The sequence below is a fragment of the Gavialis gangeticus genome, unplaced genomic scaffold, assembly GCF_001723915.1.
Source record: "Gavialis gangeticus isolate Ggan-Ray unplaced genomic scaffold, GavGan_comp1, whole genome shotgun sequence".
NCBI classification, from domain to species: Eukaryota; Metazoa; Chordata; order Crocodylia; family Gavialidae; genus Gavialis; species Gavialis gangeticus.
In genome coordinates, this window is record NW_017729002.1 from 3,739,589 (window position 1) to 3,760,813 (window position 21,225).

General features: G+C 43.8%; 1 protein-coding gene across 5 annotated transcripts in view; it reads left to right on the forward strand.

Annotated features, from left to right (window-relative positions):
- ZC3H7A (zinc finger CCCH-type containing 7A) overlaps window positions 1–21,225 on the forward strand; it is a 72,991-nt gene that overhangs the window by 5,196 nt on the left and 46,570 nt on the right. For 4 of the 5 annotated variants that reach the window (XM_019507440.1, XM_019507439.1, XM_019507436.1 and 1 more), the window contains exons 2-8: window positions 10,478–10,581; window positions 12,713–12,752; window positions 14,701–14,898; window positions 15,480–15,638; window positions 18,694–18,774; window positions 18,889–18,930; window positions 19,773–19,806. In XM_019507440.1, the coding sequence (XP_019362985.1) occupies window positions 10,514–10,581; window positions 12,713–12,752; window positions 14,701–14,898; window positions 15,480–15,638; window positions 18,694–18,774; window positions 18,889–18,930; window positions 19,773–19,806 (622 nt within the window). In that variant the 5' untranslated portion in view covers window positions 10,478–10,513. The remainder of the gene's footprint in view (window positions 1–10,477; window positions 10,582–12,712; window positions 12,753–14,700; window positions 14,899–15,479; window positions 15,639–18,693; window positions 18,775–18,888; window positions 18,931–19,772; window positions 19,807–21,225) is intronic. The other variant, XM_019507438.1, reaches the window with a different exon arrangement.

Sequence of the window (21,225 nt, forward strand, 5' to 3'; positions counted from 1 at the left end):
AAGCTGCTTTCCTCGCTGAAAGAAAATGAGCCCTGGGGGCGCCCGCCCGGCCGCGAGCACGGGCTTCTGAGGGCAGAGGTGACGGCCTGCAGCTCCCCTGTGTCCTAAGCCCAGGGGAGCAGCAGGGAGGCCGCTAGGCCGGTGGTGACAGGGTGCAGTTGGGGGAGAATTTGGGGAAGTCCGTTATGCCCAGCCGCAGTCTTCCCTGCTTTCTCCCGGCTGCTTTTTCTGCCGCGTTTTCTCCGCAGCAGGGCTGGAAGGGGTTTCAGGAGGTCTTCAGCCCCCTGCTGAAGGCAGTTTTTCCCCGTCTGGGTCTGTGTAAACTGCTCTTAGAAATGTCCCGTCTGGAGATTGCAGCAGCCTGCTCCAGCGCTTGCCTCCCTCATCCTGGGGGCGGTCTTCCTTGCCTCCAGCCAAAAGTTCCCTCGCTGCAATGTAAACTAACAGAAATGTGCAGTTACGTTATTCTCACTGGTTCAGAGTTGTACATGTTTGGCTATTGCTGTGAGAAGCAATGTCTGAGCTATTTTCTAGGCTGGTCATAAAGTTACCAACACAAGCATCTTATTCAGTCTGTTTTTGCTTTTTTTTTCCTTTGAATGATAAATAGTTGAAATGCTATTTTAAGCTGATAGTCCAGTGACGAATCCTTGATGAATATAACGCTGTTTTTGGATGTGTCATTTGTGGAAAAATATTTTAAAAAATGGTAGTTATCACCTGTAAGTTTTGAACGTTTGCACTGGAGAGTTGCAGCTCAGTAAAAGTCTTGGAGTTTGCAAAATTAGAGGATTTTTGTTTTGTTTGTTTGTTTTTTTTACTTGCTGCTATTGCAGCACAATGATTTTAAAGCGTCTCCATGAACAACATTTTTTAAAGTGTCCTGTTTTGGGAAAAGGGCAGAAGCCCTCTCTGTAGAGACTGCTTTATTTGAAATTAAATACAAATAGAATTAACAAGGCTTTAAGGTCTTAGTTTGCAATAACTATTGCAAAACATGAAAGCTCCATTCACTTTCAATTCTACTTGTGGCATTTCTGGCCCTCTGAATGCCTGACTGCTATCTCAGTACTGATACGGCATGTTTTGAACATATATTTAAAGGGCTGCTGAGAAAGGAAAGGTGTAGGAAGGAGCAGGGAAATAATCCGAACTATGAGGACTTAGCCCTGAGTTTTAAGGTTGCTGTTTCCTAATGGTCTTAATCTTGACTACTGAGTAAGTTTAAATGTGAAATGTAGAAGCTTTACCAGTTGAGTTTAGCTTTTTCAGCAAACTTCAGTACAATTACGCTTGGACTGTCAGGATACCTAAAGCCCTCAGGTGTTGGGGCAGCAAGGCAGCATGCTTTGGAAAGTTGGCTTTGGGTCATGCTTCCTTTCCCTTTCCGCTGCTTTTTATTTTGGAGGGGGGCATGGTGTTGGTTCATTCTTTTCCATTTTTGGTGCTGCTAGTCATGAAAGGATATTGTGGCATTGGGCATCAGAGCCTGTTCTCCCTCCCATTGGCGGGCAGAGTGGCAATAGGGCCTTGTGATTGAAACTGAAGTAGAACGGAGGTTGCTAGTCTGCTGCCTAGACAAGAAGGCATTTGGGGTTTGCTGTTTCAGTTCCATGCTTAATTTAATTTTTGGATAGGCTTTGATGTTGTGGACTTGAGTTAGTCATTAGCTTTGGGACCTGTGGAGGGCTTTTCCCTACATGGCAAAACTAGTAAAGTTGTGTCTGGAGTTTTTACTGCCCTGGGGGAAGGTCTGATTTGGGAGATTTAAATGATAATTGTCACAGGTTAGAACATGTCTGCCTGACGACTCATAACTCAGTGAACTGACCTGGCATTAATTCTGGGCATAGTAGTGAATATCAAGAGGATAAATCTCCATATCTGGTGCAGCTTGTGGCTTGCCACAGCTCCAGCGTAGAGGAGGAGGTAGATAGATTGTGACTCTGTATTCCAGTCTGAGTCCTTGAGTAGTTTAAGGCAGTGGGAGCCAACTGTTTTGTCAGGTGTCCCACAAATTGGCTGTGGACCATCGCTGAGTGCCCCTCTGATCCCCTTTGCCTGCATTATCAGTTGCTCTGCTCTCTGGTTCCTGCCCCATCTGCCACTCTGCTGCCTGTCTCCTCTCTGAGCTGCTGCATGCCGTACAAAAAAGGCTGCCTATCCTACTTGTGGCATGTGTACCACAGATTGGCCACCCCGATCTAAGGTAGAGAGTATGTGGCCTTCATAGCCACTTCCCAGTTTGTAGTACCTGCAGCCATTGGTGTCAGTGGAGAACAAGAATGGACTAAACCTTTCCAGATAATTCAATTACAATGCAACTAAGTTTGCAGCCTGTGCATGTAACAGTAATATAGTGTACATACCAAAGTGTTTCTGCATCCACTTTGAAACTAAATGGCAGTACAATATTCTTATTGTAGAGCTTAAGAAATAGAGGGATAAGTCCTTTGTAGAGCCTCAGAACTTGGGGCTGAGATCATGAGTATTACGGGAGACTTGCAGAGTCTTAGAAGTAAGGTCAAAATGTATTGTGCAAAGGCAATAGGAACAAGCTCTCTCCTAACTCTGAAGACTAAGACTGCTTTCTCTTCAATTTAGCAGAAGATGTATTACATAGAATCACAGAAAATTAGGGTTGGAAGGAACCTCAGGAGGTTACGTAGTCCAAAATCCTGCTCAAAGCAGGACCATCCCCAACTAGATCATCCCAACCAAAGCTTTGTCTAGCTGGGTGAAAGGATGGAGCTTCCACCACCTCTCTGGGTAACCTGTTGCAGTGTATTACTACCCTCCTAGGGAGAAAATTATTCCTAATATCTAACCTAAACCTCCTTTGCTGCAACTTGAGATGGTTACTCCTTGTTCTGTTATCTGCCACCACTGAGAACAGTCCAGCTCCATCCTCTTTTGAACCCCTCCCCTTCAGGTAATTGAAGGCTCCTATTAAATCCTCCCTCAGTCTTCTCTTGTCTAGACCAGTGGTTCTCAACCTTTTTTTGTCCCAGGACCCATTTATAAACATTGATTGCCAGTCCTGACCCAGTGCCCCTCACTCCCAACCTGTTGCCCCCACGCCTCAGCCCCACAGTGTCTGGGGCAGGGGGTGGGTTTGTGGAGAAGGGGTAGTGTGTGGGGGGCCTAGGGGATCCCAGCAGCCCCTTAGCCACGGTTTCCCACGTTTTTCTCCTTTTAAAAGAGAATCCATTTTTAAAGTTTGTTGATCCATTTTTACAGTTTGTCCACAACCCTTTCATATATTCTTGCGACCCACTTTTGGGTCATGACCCACAGGTTGAGAAACACTGCTCTACTAAATAAGCCCAGTTCCCTCAGACTGTCTTCAGAAGACTGTTGTAAGCAAAAACTTCTTTATGGTTTGTATGACCAGACTCTGGAATAGACTCCCAGCAGGGCTAGTGCAGGCGCCTGCCCTGGAGATCTTCAAAAGGACAGTGGATGCACACCAGTGGGGATGGGGTTATTTTACCCCAGCAGTCTTTCTTGCCCCGAGCAGGGGGCTGGACCTGATGATCTCACAAGGTCACTTCCAGCCCCTAAACTTCTGTGAAGTTCCCCCAGCCCACTAGCCATTTTTGTTGCTCTCCGCTGAACTCTCTGATTTGTCCACATCCTTTCTGTAGTGGGAGGCCCAAATATAAATTGAGGCTTAAGATCACTTGCCCATACCCAGACTTGAACTGCCATCCTTTTGGTTACAAGCTCACAACTCTGGCCTTTCAGCCACAGAAGAGGCAAATTATATACTAAGGTCAATGTCTGTACTGGCTTTCAGAATTATGTTTTCATTACCTGAAGCAGTATGTGTTGGTGGAGACAGTAAAATAGATTTATACCGGGAAAGATTTAAAAAGATTTTTCCCTTCCTCTCAACCTATGGAGGCTGTGTGGGAGCTACTGTGCACAGGTCAAATGGCTGGTTGGACAAAATTAATAAAACCTTTCTTTTGGCACGTAGTAAGGAAGGAAAATGTCACGCCTGGAAGGTAACTGTTGAAGAGTTTTATAATCGTGCTTCTTTCACAGAAATAATTTTGATACTGATTATGATGTTTTTAATGTTATAATAATCTAGGTGAAGCCTGTAACCTGTTACCAGTTTCCATGCTTTCAGCATTGAAGCTAAACTATAATGAAATTGGTTTGAAAGTAAGCAACCACAAAACTGCTTTCCTAAAATAAATTTGAAAATAGTATTTTTTTCGTCTTTGGTTATGGTCTGAAGCTATTTTAGTAAGTACATTATCTAGCACCATGTTGCTTAGGCCTTTGTTTTACTATTCTTAAACTGTCAGGAACCGAAGGAATATTAACAACAAAACTATTCAATTTCATGAGATCATCAGCTGGATTCTGACAAAGCTTCATTTGTCTGGTTTACAAAAGAAGCTGGGTTTTTTTTGTTTTTTTGTTTTTTTTTAACTGTATAATACTGAGGACACTCTCACAGGTCTCTAGTCAAGTGTGTTACTTATTTTTTCAACTAGTTAGATCTGCTCAAATGCACTTATTACTCAATGTTTTGTAAGTCGGATGACTAACATTTCCATATTATTAATGTTTGTGGCTAATACAAGGTCTCTTGCTTTGAGGAGACATTGTATGTTAATGTATTTTGTGACCTTGGGCAAATGACTTCATCGGTATGATTTTATTTCAGTTCCCTTTTTTACAAATGGCAATAATATTTTTTTCCTTTAAGAGTTCTGTGGTTTTTGGATGAAATGCATTTATATTAGAGGTATGTAGTGTTGATTGTAATAAGTTTGAGCATTAGATATGTAAGGACAGAGCTATTCAAAATTGTTCAACTCAGTCATTTTTCTTGTTATAATAACGCCTGAAATGTTAAGAGTTGTATGTATTCTTGATCAGAAGTGATTTTGTATTCCATGTGATTGTCACCCTAGAATTGACTTCGTTTTTATTTTTTAGATTCACTTTGTTTATTTTCTCATGGAAAATCAGAGCTTCCCTCTGCCCCCTTTGCTCACCAGGACATGGCTGCAGATGTCTCCCTCACTATTTTGTGGCACTGAGCAGTCCTGATATGCTCTGATTAGCCCACAGCCCCCCACACTCCTACCTCTACTGCCCTCTCACTGCCAACCTGCTGCCCTCTGTCCCACCTCACCCCTGCTGGACAGGGCCGCTCAGCTTCCAAGGCTATGGGACCCGGCAGCTGCTGTGGGTGGAGCAAAGCTTGGATCCCAGCCCCTTCTCACTGGAACTTTGCCAGCCTGCAAGGGGAAACCTATGGTTTCCCATAGTTTTTTCTCAAGGAGAAAATCCATGTTTTTCTGCAACAAACAGAAAACCCAAATCCCTTCTTATAATTAAGGTGGAATATTTGGCATATTCCTGTATGTTTACTAGGTTCTTAGGTATATTGAGTGCATACATGAATAGACTTCCTTGTCGAGTGTCAGAGGGAAAGAGAATCTGCAGTATTGGAATAAAATAGTTGAAAGATACTATTGTAAAAGTAGTGGTACAAAACTTTTCATTGCTTTTCAAATCTTCTGTTCCTGTGACTGGCTCCAAATCTGTTGGGAAGGGAGGCATAACTTCTGCTTCTCATTAAAATTTCTATGTGTCTTGAGAGGTAACTTGGATGAATTTCATGCTGGTCATAGCAGATATGAAATTTCAAGCCAGTCCTTGTAGGTGTCACCTGAGCATGCATTGAAGTTTGGTGGTAGAATGAGCATCGAGGTTTTATTTTTTACATTCTGGTGATATCGGGAGGTCTCAGTACAAAGTTTGCGGTCTCACTGTACAGACTTGGGACTATCTAAAAGCATTAAAGGAAGGAGGATCTTTGCCCCAAATAGCTTTTTTGGACAAGAGGCAATTGAAACAGACAATGGAATAGGGAGGAAACAAAGTAGCCACTTGAGATTACTCTAAAGTCATCACCAGCCCTGGCCAGTGTCCAAGACAGCAGTTTCAGCAGGTTTGGGGTTTTTCACCTTGTTTGTTTTGTAGGGGAAGGAGAGGATCTAGATGCCACTAAGATTTTCATATAGGATTTGTCTTGTGCTGGAGAATGCAATACATTTATCTCAGGCAATAGTGTTACTAATCAGGGATCCTGGCTTTATCTGTTTTAAAAATTGCAAATGATCTATTTAAAAAAAACACAAGTTCTACGATTTAAAACCCCCAAAATATACATTTTTCCCTGATTTAAGATGAAATGCCGCTATATATATAGGTATCAGTTGAAGCCAATATTTTATTGATATATTTACAATTTTAAAGCAATTTGGAAGCCTACCAGTGTCTCAATCACTGCAATAAAATACATTCTAAATGCCTATAAATTCTGCCATTTTTTTTTGTGCTTTTTATCACAGAAAATAAGAGCTCTCCGTGCCCTCTTCGCTCACCAGGATGCGGGTCCACCTGCAGCTATTCCCCTCACTGGTTTGTGGTGCTGAGCAGCCTTGATATGCTGGTGTCCTGCTCGTGCCATCGCCCCTCACTCCCCACCCACAGACCCTGGGCACTACTGGTACCCCTTGCTCCCCACCCACAGCCCCCTGTCCCCCTCCCCCAGCCCTGCCAGAGGGGACCCCCACCTGTCAGGGCTGTGGGGCCAGGGACCTGGGTCCGTGGCCTTTTGCCCCTCCAGCAGCACCTGATCCCTGGCTGTTGTGGTGGAACAGTGTGTGGAACCTGACTTCCCCTCTCCTGTGGGCGGTGTACCTGGAATGGAGCCCGTGGTGGAGCAGGGGGGGAGATGGATGTGGGCTGCCCAGTGCAGCAGGGCAGAGCAGGGTGGCGAGGTTTGATGCTGCCCCTGGAAGCCCCATGCTGCCATGGTGAGGCACCCCTTGCCCACACAGCAGCAGTTGGAGACACGATTCTGCACTGCTGCCTCTGCTGCTGCCAGGCGGGCAGGGGGCACCTCATCATGGTGGTGCAGGGCTCTTGGCAATAGCACTGAGCTTCCCTGCCCCACTCTTCCCTGCAATGCTGGGTCCAGCCTGCTTGGCTGAAGAGGCCTCGGGGGGGATGGGTGCAGGGTGGGGAGCCCCAAGCCCACAGCCACCAGCCTGTATCTGCCCCTGCCCTGTGCACAGATCTGGGGAGCACATGCCCCCCCAGGAGTGCATGCAGTGGTGGGGAGCCAGCCCCCCAGTTACCCTCTGGCTAAGCCTCTTGCATCTCCATCTTCCTTCCTGCCGAGGCCCTGTGGCCACACATGGTCCCAGGCCCCAAGTCCTACACACAATCCCAGCTGGACAGCAGCCCCAGCCCAGCTCAACTCCTTCTGTCACTATGGGGGCTTCAGTCCCCTCCACCCCCAACTTACCTGTGGGGAGCTGCAGGAACTGCTGTCCAAGCTGCCTGCCTACCATGTGCATGCGTACATATACATTGTGGCGTGTGCTGATTGCCGTCCTCCTGCTCCCTCCACCCCCTTGCAGGCTGGAATTCTGCCAGCCTGCAAGGGGAAACCTACCTCTTCCTATGTTTTTCTCCTAAAAAAGAGAAAATCCAGGGTTTTCTCTTAAAACAAACAAACAAACAAACAAAAACAAAAAAAAGTCTGGGGTTTACCACTTTTTCCCATCCCTGCGAATAATACTAATACTCTTGTCACTTTATTTCTTTTCATCTCCCTATAGGCATTTGCCTTAAAAGTGAGGTAAAATTGGTCTTTGTGTTAGTCCTGGTGTATGAAAAGTTTCTGTGTAGATTGAGGACAAAATGGAGCTGTAGTGTAGGTGGCCAGCTTCATGTTAACTTATATGAAGTAGTATTTTGGATATGTTTCCAATGTTTTTTAGGGTGGTAGGTGCTGGCGTGTAAAGAGTGACTACTGTCTTAGTCTTGCGTGGTAGATTTTTTCATTTACTGGTTATGCTTTAGTCTGAAGTTTAACCAATATAATACTGAATAGATTTTCATGCTGTCCTTTACTAGATAATTTATGAAGTCTTGGCCATCTAATATAAATTCTATGTTGAATAAAATTGGTCTTTTGATATGTTCCTAAAACTGAATAAAAACAGAACCAAGGTGCGAGCAAAGAACTGAATTATAAAACAATGTAGAAAATGTTGTTGTGAAGGCTTTGGTGGCATACAGTGTATCCAGGAAAAGGTTTAGCGTGTTACATGTATGGCCAAATACATAAACTTTGAGGAATTTATGTCAGGGTGTGTATTCTTAATATTGGGTATAACTAGCCATCTTTCTGTTTTATTCTCTTGGGGTCACTGTAAAATTCAGTGGAGAGGAAACTTAAGTGAAGTCCTTTCATTGACCTGCTCTGTGGTTTGGGGGTGGGGTTTTTTATTTTGTTTTGGAGCAACCTATTCAGTTGCTCTCAGTCTCATCTTAGACGTGGAAAATGGGATTTATTCTTAAATACCTTACAGTGATGATATAAGAGTTTCCAGGTAGTTGTAAAGCTGTTTCAGATCCTTGGATAAAAGACCTTTAGGCTGTAAATAGGTGTTACGTTTGACAAGGTCCTGATTCTCCTGGGTTTTGACCCAGATCAGATCAGGCATGGCAGTCATTGAATAGCCTTTCTAAGACACATTGCTGCTCCTCTGTCAGCAAACGGCTGCCAAGAGCACGCACGTCCTGACCAGTTGGTTAGGGAATGACCTGCAATAACGCCACAGCGCATACAACCGTGCATTGGGGGGAAAAAAGCATTACCACATTTTATCCCACATACGTCAGGGGGTCTTATGAAATGTTTCTACATGTCACTTTTCTATTTTAGAGTTACCTATTGGCTTGTTTGGAAAATCAGTAATTTGATTTTTATGGATTGAAAATTTCAAACTAGTAAATTTGATGAAAACCGTCAGTGCAACAAGTTGACTGCTCTCAAGTTTGTGCATGGTAAAAGTTAAAAGCTCCTAACACCTCAGATGACCTCTTTTGTTTCATTCTGTTGCATTCATTGCAAACTTTATTAAAGCACCATGTGTTGGTTTGGGTTGATTTCCCTTTTTCTCTTTTTGGCCAGTTTGAACAGGATTTGGTTTAGGAATACGAATCCATTTCCGTAATTCTTAAAATCTCCCCAGAACAGCCCTCCAGATGTTGATATAGTTATATTGAAGTTGTTGGATGAGAGATTTGAATTATTTTGAATGTTGTCATATGAAGTGACTTGTAGATTTTATGGCAATGAAACTAAATATAGCTCATCTGTAAGACTGGATTGTAGACAGGAAAAAAATATTTTTTGTTTGTGTGGCTTTCTGTATGTTTAGATCAATGAGCAGGAATCCTGTATGTAATGCAGTGCGGTTCTGCTTAAGGTTTTTTTGAACCATTCAAAAAGCACGTAGACACTTTCAGTGGGATAAAGCACCCGAGTATTAAGAGTATAGTTTGTAATATGTTTAGCAGATATTGAGTAAAACTCTAAAAAAAATTAAGTCTTTTTGAAAATCCGTTAATCTTGGGCTCCAAAATGACTGATGTGCTCTTTAAAAATGTTACTCAAGTTCATTATTATAAGCAGACTATTGCTATGTGCTCAGTACAAACTACAGCAAAATAAAATATACAATGGCATATATCGTTGCTTTTAAGTTATCGTTTGGTCTCCTGAAAAGATATAACAAACTTATTCATAGGAACATGAAGCAGTTGCCATTGGTATGGTAGGCAGCTTTTGAAATAGTTGTATAATAGGTAAATAAATACAGTTCCTCGGTGGCATATTTTGATTAAATTTCATAAATCTGTTTTAAGTAACTTAGGTCTTGGTGTTTTTTAAAATTAAAGGCTGGTCTCTTTTGTCACTGCAGAGTGAAATATTGCAAACTATGTATTCTGTGCCTTTAAGTACTATAACAAACTAGTACAAATTACTTTCTGTTCACATACAGGTTTGTTGCACAACTTGTTTAATAAGCAAATAAGGAGAATCCTTTTACTTACTTGCATTACTTCCTGACTGACTGAATATGAATTTTCCTTCTCTTGTTCCTCTTTTACTGGGAGAATTGTTGGCAATAGGAACCTGTTGTAGTATATACAATTCTTCTTTCTTTTAGGCATTATGGCACATGCAGCTGTTCCATAGAGTGTTTTTTCATAGTGGCACCAACAAACCTAAAAGTGATGTGTGTGGAGGACCATCCACGTCAGTTGGTTGAAAGGAATAAAATTGGAAATTGGTTTGGAGTTTCTGTGTAAAAATTGTTGCACACAATTGTGTATTGGTTGGGGGAGGTGGAGATTTGGACAGGGCTTGCTTCTGTCATTCACCTCCTTTCCTCCTGCCCCCAGTTGCTGTTAGAACCTCACTTTACTGTATTGTCTGAAAAATGGCTTCCCCCCCTTATGCTGCAGTGCAGTATCAGAATTAAGTATAGAATTGGTGTAGGTTTTATCCTTCTGGTCCGGAGAAAAATATCATAGGAAGTGGACCATATTAACAGCTGTATGTCTGTTCTTCTATTTCAGAAAGTTATACGTCTACTAAGTGGATGTGCTGGATAACATGTCCAATGTACTGGAAGACAGAAGTATCAGACAACAGGACATTAAAAAAGGGCTGCAGTTTATACAGTAAGCTCTTATGACTGACCTTCACGCATTTTTGTTCGGCTGTGCTCTAAAATGTTATGTGATCGTGTGTCACTGGGGAGTGCTTGTCCACAGCTGTGCATAGTAGATGCAGAGTAATCTTCTGTTCTTAAATGCAGAGTTAATTTCCTGTTTATATAGCTGGAGCACTCGTATAAACCTTTTAATAATACACTTGTGGGAGAAGGGAGAAGACCCTGCATCCTCAGCCTTACCTTGGTAGGATATTTGCTTACTCCTGCCTGGAATTGGAATGGAAGAGGAGTCTCAGAAAGAAGATACAAGCCCTGTTTTTTTCACCTATCCTTCTGGCAACATGCAGATTAGAAGAGCTGCTGTGGGAAACAGCAGTCTTGTCTAGACATCATTGAGAAGAATAGGGTGTCCCAACACTGCAGGCTTGCTACCTGAAGCAAATCCATTGGGCTCTTCTGTGCTTTCTCTTTCCCGTTTTTGGCAGAGAGGACTTTTTCTGCTTCCAGACTGCCCCATGTTCTTGGTGCAGCAATAAGTGATCTCTACTATATTCTAAAGTATTCTTTGGGCTGCCACTGTTTGGTGATAGCACAAATCTCTGCTTCAGGTAGCCAGTGCTACCCTGAGTTCGAGTGAAATGATTCTCTGCTCTTTGCTGGTGTACAAAACTTAACTGGTCAGTGTGTGGGATTCTATGTGATACAATTATAGATGTAGGGGAGAGTGACAGGGGGCTCCAAAACCTTGAACATGTGAGTGAGCAGGAAGGAGAAATGACTATGGCTAGGTACGGACGTTCAAAAAGCTTGAGGTAGAATCGATCAAATCTGCATGGGTTCTTCTAAGCTGTATAGATCAAACTGTGAACAAACAGAACACATGTTTGCCCTTTGGGGACCGGGGGGGGGGGCACAGATGCCTGTCAAGGCCAGAAGGTGGGGGGTGCTCTTGCATGCCTTGCAGCACAGCTTCTCTCCCTAGCCATATGCAGCCCTTCTCCCCCAGCTGTGCTTGCTTGGGTCTGGGAGGGCCTGGGGCCAGGCACATGTGGCAGGGCCTCTGTTCCCTTCCCCACCCCCTGCCTTCCCCTGTGCTTTTCGCCCGGTTCCACTGCCTGGCTTGGCTGATAGGGGCAGGCAGGAACTGGGGCTGAGTGCTGCATGCAGCTGTCAGCTGAGCTGGGCAGTGGCATGGGGGTGGGGCATGCAGGCTCCTGCCGCATGGGACTGGCCCCAGCTCCCCCCAGACCCAAGCAAGCACAGCTTGGTGGGAGGGGCATGGTGCTGGGTAGAGGCCATGCTGGGAGGTGTTCCAGAGCTCCTCCTGACTTCTGGCCTTGGCTGTTTGTGTGACAGCCCAGGGATGGGGCTGGCCTGGCGCTCAGCCGGAGCAGACTAGCGTTCTGCCCTGTGAGGGGAGGTTAGCAGGGACCTGCAAAGCAACCTGGGATGGTGGGAGACTGTGAGAGGGGATGTAGTACAGAAGTTTGATGGACTGATTTAGTTTAAACTGATTAAATCTGATACTATATCCATCTAGGTCTATCTTAGAATGGATTCCTCATCAGTTTTAAACCAACCTGTGTGCTGAACTTCTGTTCTGTTACAGATTTAGGCTGGTTTTGGATCATTTATATTAGTGTATGTGTAATGCCTGTACCTAGCCTATGTTAAAAGAACATTATGGTTGCTGAAGCCTTCCAGTTAGAATTTTGGGAGTGTCTCCCTTCCTCTTACCCCCCTCCCCGCCCCCGCCAGCTATATCTCATTCAATTGAGCACACGCAGTAGATGCCATGGGTGGCCAAATAGAAGCCCATGAACTGTGTGAGATCCCTGCCCAGTTTAAATGTGGTTCCTGAAAAGCCAAATTTATATTATCACTTTTCTCTCCACTCCAGATAGGTCACTGATTCTAGGGCATGTAAACTTTCTGAGATGCACATCTTGTGTCTCTCGGCTATGTCAAATTTTTTAGTTTGTGGCTAGAAGGGTTAAGTTTGGCCACCCTGTAATAGATAGGACTTGAGGAACGTGTGAGATTTCTATAGGCTGAAGTTTGTAGGGCCCAGTATGATACCTTGTATGATTATCTTTTGGACTATTATGTCTTTCTAAAATTATTTCTTTTGTTCCCAGGTCAACTTTGCCCTATCCAGGGACGCAAGAACAGTATGAGGTAATGAAATAATCACCATATTGGGAAGATTCTGTAATAAATGGAAATCTTTTCTATGCATGTATGAAACCAGCAGTTAAGTATGTATTGGGATATGAATGACATTTGTACTGTCTTTAATACTGAGATTTCAGATTGGAGTAATAAAACATGAACATCCAAGTCCTCTAGTGCACATATGTAAATATATAAATGCCCATAAGAACTCAAATAAACTGATGTTCAATCTAATGTAGGCCATACATTTGGATACTAAATTAGGTTGGCACTTTGATACCTAGGCTGGAGGGAATATCTCCTTTGTGCAAAACTATATGGCATCTTACCTGCAGTTGTAGATAAATGGCAGCGGGTTTCAGGGTCTTGTTTGTATTCAACTGTTTTCTCAATGGTTTGGTCCAGACAGTAGATAATTTCATTATGTTTGAGAGCAGAAGCTTGATCAAATACTTGCTCATTCATAGCTTATCACTTCTGAGACTCAAGTACAAAATAAGAGTTTATCTTGTTCACGGAGAATAGCTGTTGTACACTTCTGTTGTTTGTTCAGCAGTGTGAAATCTCTGATGCAGTCATGATTGCAACAAATGATTATTTCTATGCTTTCTGCCTGTTCTTATGTAATAAAATAACTGGTTATCAGTGGTTGCATTTGTACAATTATGCCTAAATTCTAGGGTATTAGGTAGGGGTGCACCGATAGAGATTTTTGGGGCTGATACTGATCCAGTTTCCGATATAGCATGGAGAGCTGCCTTCAGCTGGTAAGTCTGTTGTGGTTTGGGGGGAGGGAAAGGGAATGGGTGTGGCGGGGACAGATCAACCCCCCCCCACTGCAGTGAGGTAGGGGGCAGGGGCAGGTGCTGCCTACCTGGGGCAGGGCATGGGATGTGAGGCAGAGGTGCGGCTCATCCGGTGTGGGAGGTGTGTGGCTCCTGCCGCTACTTGCACTCCAGGAGGGTGGAGGGGGGGTGGTTTGGGTCCCCAGACGTGTGCAGGGTGAGCAGGCAGGTTGCAGCTGCAGGCTGGAGAAGAGCTCTTCTTGCTGGGGGCTAGGCTCAGAGCAGGGTCTATGGAGGGGGCTGCAGCCACCCCACATTTTGCTGTAGCCCAGCTGCTGGGGTTATGGTGGGCATGCGGCAGTGGTGGCACTGGGAGGGAGCCCCCCCGCCTTGCCCCGCCCCGAGCTGTGCCTCCATTATGTGCCCCACATGGGAGGAGGTAGGGTTTCAGCCAGGGCTATGCTAGGCGCATGGTGGTGCTGGGAGTGGGGCTGTGGTGAAATTTAGGGTGGCTGCAACCTCCTCTGTAGCCCCTGTTCTAAGCCCAGCCCCCGGCGAGAAGAGCCTGGCTCCAGCCTGCAGCTGCAGCCCGCCCACTTGCCCTGCACAAATCTGGAAGCATATACTCCCTCCCTTCCCCCAGCTGAGCCACACCTCCATCCTGCACCCTGCTTTGGCTGGGCAGTGCCTGCTCCTGCCCCTTCCCTCACCGCAGGGGTGGGGGTGAGGGGGTTGATATTCCCCCCCCACGCTCCTCCCTCCCTCCTTCTCTTCCACCACAATGGATTTACCAGCTGGAGGCAGCTCTCCCTGCTGCTGAGCTCTGCTCCTCCCTGCCTGCGTGCTGCGCTGTGGCTGGGCGCATGCACGGGCATTTGTTGGCCCCATTGGGCCAATTTCTGATACAGCCAATTTTATTTATATCAGTACCGATCCGATATCGGACCGATTGTATTGGTGCACCTCTAGTATTGGGTATACCAGAAGTTTGTTTATATTAACATTGTTTACTACCTCTTCTTTTCTTTATATTTTTTATGTTCAGAAACCAAACCCTTTTATGTAAGTTTTTTTCCAATAACTTCCTGGTAGAAAATTCCTACACTGTTAAACGCATCAAATCTTTGCAGGAATTACTTGTATTGATGTGTATTTCTCTGTTCCAGTTATTTATACGAGAACTTGTTAGAAATCTCTTTAATGAAGGGAATGATGCATACCGAGAGAGAGATTGGGGAGGATCACTGAGCCACTATACAGAAGCTATAAATGTAGCAGATTATGCGAATTCTGAAGATATTCACATCCCCAGTGAAATATTAGAGAAACTGCATGTGAATCGGATAGCATGTTTTTCAAATATGGTAAGCTTTTTAAGTTTTCCTATTTTTCAGAGAGAGTATATTAAAATATGCCACAGAAAATTACTTAGTGGAGAATGCATTCCTGTTAATTGTTTGGAAATCTTGAATATTATGATTTGATGCTTATCAAAGATGCTTAATCCTATATCTTTAAATGAATAAGCCACCAGATATTTTCAGGGAATAATTCTAGAATTTTACTAACATAAAGTGGTCATACTGAGCTCTGAGGTTAACAGAGCAGCTGGTTCATCCATCCGGTTTGTATGAGTAGTGACTTCCACCTCTCAGTGTCTTAGATGTGGTTCTCTGAGAAATGTGAATGATAGCATCACCACTTTCACTTTCTGTCTCTAAGGCCATTGGGATGATGCTTATCTGAAAAACTTCAGCAAAAGTCTTTATAGGTACAATCTGATTACACCGTACTTCAAGCTAGTTTGGGGTTAAAGCCAAGTTGGCAATTGCGGTGTGCATTTTTTGTTACTTTGGTTTAACTGTAGACTTCTTGAATCTTGTTGCAGTGACAAAGGGATGTGTTTACTGAATAAGCCCTTACTTTTTTTCCACTTTGCTCATAGGGATTATATGAAAAAGTTTTAGAAGATTGTGAGATAGCTTTAAGGTTGAATGACAATAACTTCAGAGCTCTATATTGGAAAGCCAAAGCCTTAAATGAATTAGGAAGGTATAAGAAAGCTTATGACGCTGTAGCAAAATGCTCCCTAGCTGTACCACAGGTAAGTAAATTGCAAATGAGACCTTTCAAAAACATTGTTTTGTTTTACGTAGTAAAATATTCTTGTTTTGTTATGCGTTGTACGACTTTTAAGCTTGGAGATCTGTTGTTAGCAAAAATACCAGCCCGTTCTCCCCTTCTCCCCACTCCCATGTAGCAGCAATCTGAAGATGCCTTAATATTTTCAGGAAAGAAAACAGTGCTTTTTTGCTAAAAGTTCAGTTTTTTTAAGAATCTTATTCTAGAACCAATAAATTAGCTACTGTTAGAATTTCTGTACAGCTAGTCAGGTGGTATTGACAACCCCAAGGGAAAAGGGGTTGTCAATGTGGGTTGACAAAAGGGGTTACCCCAATAGTAACACACAACTTCATTTAAAAAAATTTATGGGATTTAGAATGTAAAGTACAGCATTTTACTGAGTAGTTGTTTAATGCATTGTGAAAAATAATTAAAACATTTGGTTCACATGTAGTATAGGATTTACTCTGCAGTCATTTTTAACATGGAAAGGTAATACCCAAAATGGAAATAGAATTAATAAAGATACAAATAATGGTCTAGCTTACCACATCTTTTTTCTTTAGTAGTAAAAAAGTCAAATGTATAAAGTGGAGACCTCCACTGTGGTGCTATCTCTTTCCTGCAATGTGAGGAGCACCTCTTTTTAATTTTCCATTAGTGTCACCAGTAATTAAGAGGGCTCTAGATCTTGTAGGATTCATATCTGAGAGAAGATTGCATGTTTCCCTATCCTTCAGACTTACCAGTCTTACTTGAAAAATCTCTAGTTCCTCCTTTTTCAAATAATTTTTCAAATGTCTTTTCCTTAAAATATTTTAAGTGTCTTATAATCAAGTAAGCTTATTAAAATCTGGGTGGTTTACTTTTGCCATGAGGATAAAAAGTAGCTGCCTTTTGAGCATTCTTTTCCCCAGGAATGTAATAACAATTTAGTTCCTGTTGAGTCTTCTTCCTGATGGATTTTTGTGCTCTGCTTAAGTCAAGTTAACCCTTTTTGTCTTCATCCTTGGTGTGGTAGAGCACCATTGGGGTGCTTGCCACTGAGTGGGCTGTTGCAGGTGATGGATGAGCCTGCAGGGTGAGCAGCAGAGAGACACCCTGCCCCTGGTAGCCATTTTAAGGGGGAAAGTCTGTCACCTTAAGGGCTGAGAGCAGGCAGCTGGCAGGTGCAGGCTAGCCCCGATAAGGCGGCCATTTTAGATCCGGGCTCCCAGGGTTGGGGCAGCAGTATGCCTCAAGCAGCCAAAGGAGCAACAACACCCAGCTGAGCTGCTGCTCACAACACATTGGCAGTAAGGGAGGAACTATGAGGATGGCAGGAGGTTCCTAGAGGGCCCAGTGGGGTCCTGAGCCCCAGGAAGCAGGTTGGGGCCTAATTAGAGCAGGGCTCACCCTGGCGGTGGGGCTCACAGCTTGCAGGCCTACAAAGGGGCCAGGCAAGCCTCAGGTTAGATCTGGCAAGGGTGAGGTCTGGACTCGGGGGAGCCCAGGAGAACTAGGCCTCACGCCACGTTGCCGGGACACTAGGGCATCCTGGATTGGGGTGCTGGCTCTAGGGTGAGGCCTGTAGGGGGACCCTTGTTGTCCACAGAGGGCAGCAGGTGCTAGGCTAACTCTCTGATCCCTTGACCGGTCAACATAAGGGGTCATGGGAGAGGCCCGAGAGGTTGTGCCAGGGCCAGCCAAGGAGTGCATGTAGGCCTACAGGAGCTGCTCAAGGGAGCAGGGCAGGCTGAGTGTGGCCCCGTGTGGGGCAGTGTGAGAGAGGCCCAGTGAGAGTGAGTGGTATGAGTGAAGCCTGTTGGGGCAAAGAGAACGGATGAATGTATGAGGCCTAGCAAGGGGCTGAGTTTGGCCTGGCCTTGAGCCGGATCATCGAGCAACTCAAGGATGACATTTGGGAGGTATGGAAAACTGTAAGGGAAGGTTGGAGTCGTGTGCGAACCCCTAGGCATTGGGGTCTTAAACGGGCAACCTCCTGCCTTATTACAACCATTTTACTTTACATCAAAGGTGTGGCAAGCAAGTTTAGGCAGACTGCCCTGGACAGGCAAGCAGGCTGGTACTGTGACCAGGCCTGGGAGATTGCTCCCTGTCACACTCAGTATTCGCACCTCCACCTAATTCCAGTAGTTTTAATGAATGACTTCCCTCTTCCTCTGTTTGTGTTGAATGGTTACTCCTTTTACCATCTGATTCTTTTTTTTTTTTTTTTTCTCATAGCAATATACAATTTTTATCTTGGACACACAATTCAAAATTAAAATCAAAGTATGGATCACATGAACAGAAATTCAAGCCACATGACCAGAAATTTGGAAGTGCTGCACCCACACAATTACCTCTTAATTTATAAGCCTAGAGACACTAACTCTTCTGAAATTACACCAGTGTGCTTGGATGTCTAAATTTGGATTAGAAGCCTAACTTCAGGCACCTGTGTTTGAACGTCTTGGCATAAAGTTTAAAGTCAATCTGTCATTACTATTACAAATCAGCATGGCATATTATGAAAACTGAGCTTCAGACTGTTAGAAAATATTCTAAATAATGGCTGGTATCTTCAATCTGCAATAACTAGGGCTGATTGAAATAAGAACAGATTTTTCTTTTTCTTAGTTGAACCCTTCCAGATGCATGATAATTCATTGCCAAAGATTAAAAAATTGTTAAGTTCAGATTAACTATTCAGCAATGATCTTTTAAAAGTTGAAATGGTAATAGAAATGCTGTGTTCAGTTTCCATAACTAAAAAAAATATTTTGTTAAATTTTATGAAACATATACATTTTCTAACTGGAAAACTGTTATGTTTTATCTATGAACTGACCTTGCTAAAACGAGATGTCTTTTGAACTTGGTTCTTGGCATATGTTTACTACTTGTTTTGAATTAAAAAGAGAGAGGGAAGAATATTATCATAATTTCCATATGATTTTCTGGTGCCAACCAGCTGTATTGTTTTTCCTTAGGCTAGTCTATACATCTTTTTTGTGTATGTGTGTTTAAATATATAATTATATTTGTTTTAGGATGAAAGTGTTATAAAGCTAACTCAAGAACTTGCTCAGAAACTAGGATTAAAAATAAGAAAAGCATATGTTAGAGCAAAGGTATGTGGTGGTGGGTTTTTGGGGAAGTTGTGTTTGTTTGGTTTTTTTTGTTTTTTTTAACTCCAAAATGCAGTTCTTTTTCAGTATAAACTATGGTGATGTGTTTAATTACAGCCACCCTCCTCGCATTCAGTTTCTGGAGAGCTGTCAATTAAGGTATGATTTCACATGTACTCTGTGTCAATTGACTTTGAAAGAACAATTTTGTGTAGTTTTACAATAAAGTAAAAACTAATTTGGTTAAAATAACTATAACGTGGGCATGTGTAAGATTCTTGTCTCACCCTGTGCTTAGCTTTGATATGAATGCAGATTAAACTCCAAGATCATGGGTAGCCAAGTAATCTTTCTTGGATAATAAAATTATATATTTTCGTTCTGTGTTCTTTTTGGATTTATTTATCTGTAAGGCCGTGATTAAGGAGGGGTACAGTTGGATACTGTTTTTTGTACTCGAGACAAATGACCTATGTACAGCAGCTGAGGTGGGGGAAGAACTTTTAATGTTCAAGTGACTGTTTGGTTAGTTATACATCACATGTATAAGAATAGCAAGTTAAGTTCAGCTTAAACTTTCAAATGTGTACAAATCTTGCAAAGTGATACCTTAAAGAAATATAATCCACTGAAGTTGTAAACATGCCTCTGATTTAGAATCAGTAAATACTTTAAATTTAAATCCAGTGAATGCGTTAACCTGTCTTAGGCAATGAAAATCAGTTATGTTAGTTTCATTTTCATTTCAGTGTCTTAGTGCTGCAATGCTTAAATTTTACGAACTACAATAAATGTTTTGTTTGAAAATTAGTTTTCTTTTCCCCTTTAAAATTTTTCAACTTTTCTAATGCTCTTAATTTTTGGGGGGGAGGGGTTGTTGGTTTTTTTTAATTTAATATTTAGGCCAAACTTAGATAAATAAAATCAATTTGGAAACCTACAGGTGAAGAGGTTTGGTGGCTCTTGTTCAGGTTATTGACTGGTATTTCACTTACTTACAGAATTCTAACTCTCCTATAGAAGATATTGAGTCAGGTGAGTCGTTCTGTACTATATATGTCAGTGATCGGAAGACAGGTGCAAAGCACAGAACTAGTGAGCTTCACTCATTATCAGAATTACTAAAATTTTTCTAAATTTGAATTCTCTTCCTCATGCTTTGACTTGTATGAATCAGTGCTATTTGTGTGTTTTGTGCTTCTTCAAAAGATGATTCCAACAGTGTTTCATTTCACTGCTTTCCATTTTCCACAGTGTATCAGTAGATTGTTATAACTAGAGGTGCACTGATGCATTGGCCCAATTATCAGATTGGCACCGATATAGAGAAAATTGACTATATGAGAAATTGGCTTTTTTGGCCCGATGTGGCTGATTTAAATGCTCCGTGTGTGCACAACCTTAGCGCGGCATGTAGGTGATGAGGAACGCAGCTCGGCAGCTTGGATAGCTGCATCTGGCTGGTAAGTCTGTTGTGGTGGGAGGAAAGGGGTGTGGGGAGGGCAGATCAATGCCCCCACAGTGAGGGAGGGTGTGGGGCTGGGGCAGGTGCTGCCCAGTCAGGGCAGAGCACGGGACAGAGCCATAGCTCATATAGGAGGCGCGGGGAGGGCGTGGTGGCTCCTGCTGTTGTGTACACCCTAGAGGGCATGGGGGTTGTGTGCCCCTGTATCTGTGTGTGGGGTGGGGCAGGCTGCCACTGTGGGCTGGGGCCAGGGCTGCGCTGGGCTTTTCTTGGTGTGGGCTGGGCCAGGCTGTGCTTGGAGCAGGGCAGGTGACAGTGCTGGGAGGGAGGACTGGGGGGGGGAGGGGCTATGGTGAATTTTGGGGTGGTTGTAGCTCCCCTCCCAGCGCTGCTGTCACCTGTCCTGAGCACAGCCTGGCCCAGCCCCTGCTGGGAAGAGTCCAGTGCCGCCCCTGGCTCTAGCCTGCAGTAGCAGTCTGCCCTGCACACTGATCTGGGGTCACGTGGCCCCCATACCCTCCTGGGTCCACCCCCATCCTGTGCCCCCTGGATGAGCTGTGACTCTGTCCCATGCCCCACCCTGGCTGGGCAGCAGCTGCCCCAGCACCAGCCCTACTCCCTCCCTCACCACAGGGGCCTTGATCTGCTCCCCGCCACACCCCTTCTCTTCCCTCTCCCTGTCCACGACAACAGAATTACCAGCCAGACACTGCTCTTCAAGCTGCCGGGCTGCATATCGGAAATTGGATCAGTATCAGCCAGTATTCCTCCTTAAAAATTGGTTATCAGTATTGGCCCCAAAAATCTCTGTGCACCCGTAGTTATAACCAGGGATCCAGGTTTTCCATTTCCCATGGAAAAATGGGGAAAACCAAGAATTTCCCCTTTTTATCAGAGAAAATACAGATCCCTCCTTTTTAGGAGGAAAACCTGTGGATTCCCTGCTTTTGCAAAGTGCTCTGCAGGCTGGCTGAGCTCCAGCAGGGCTG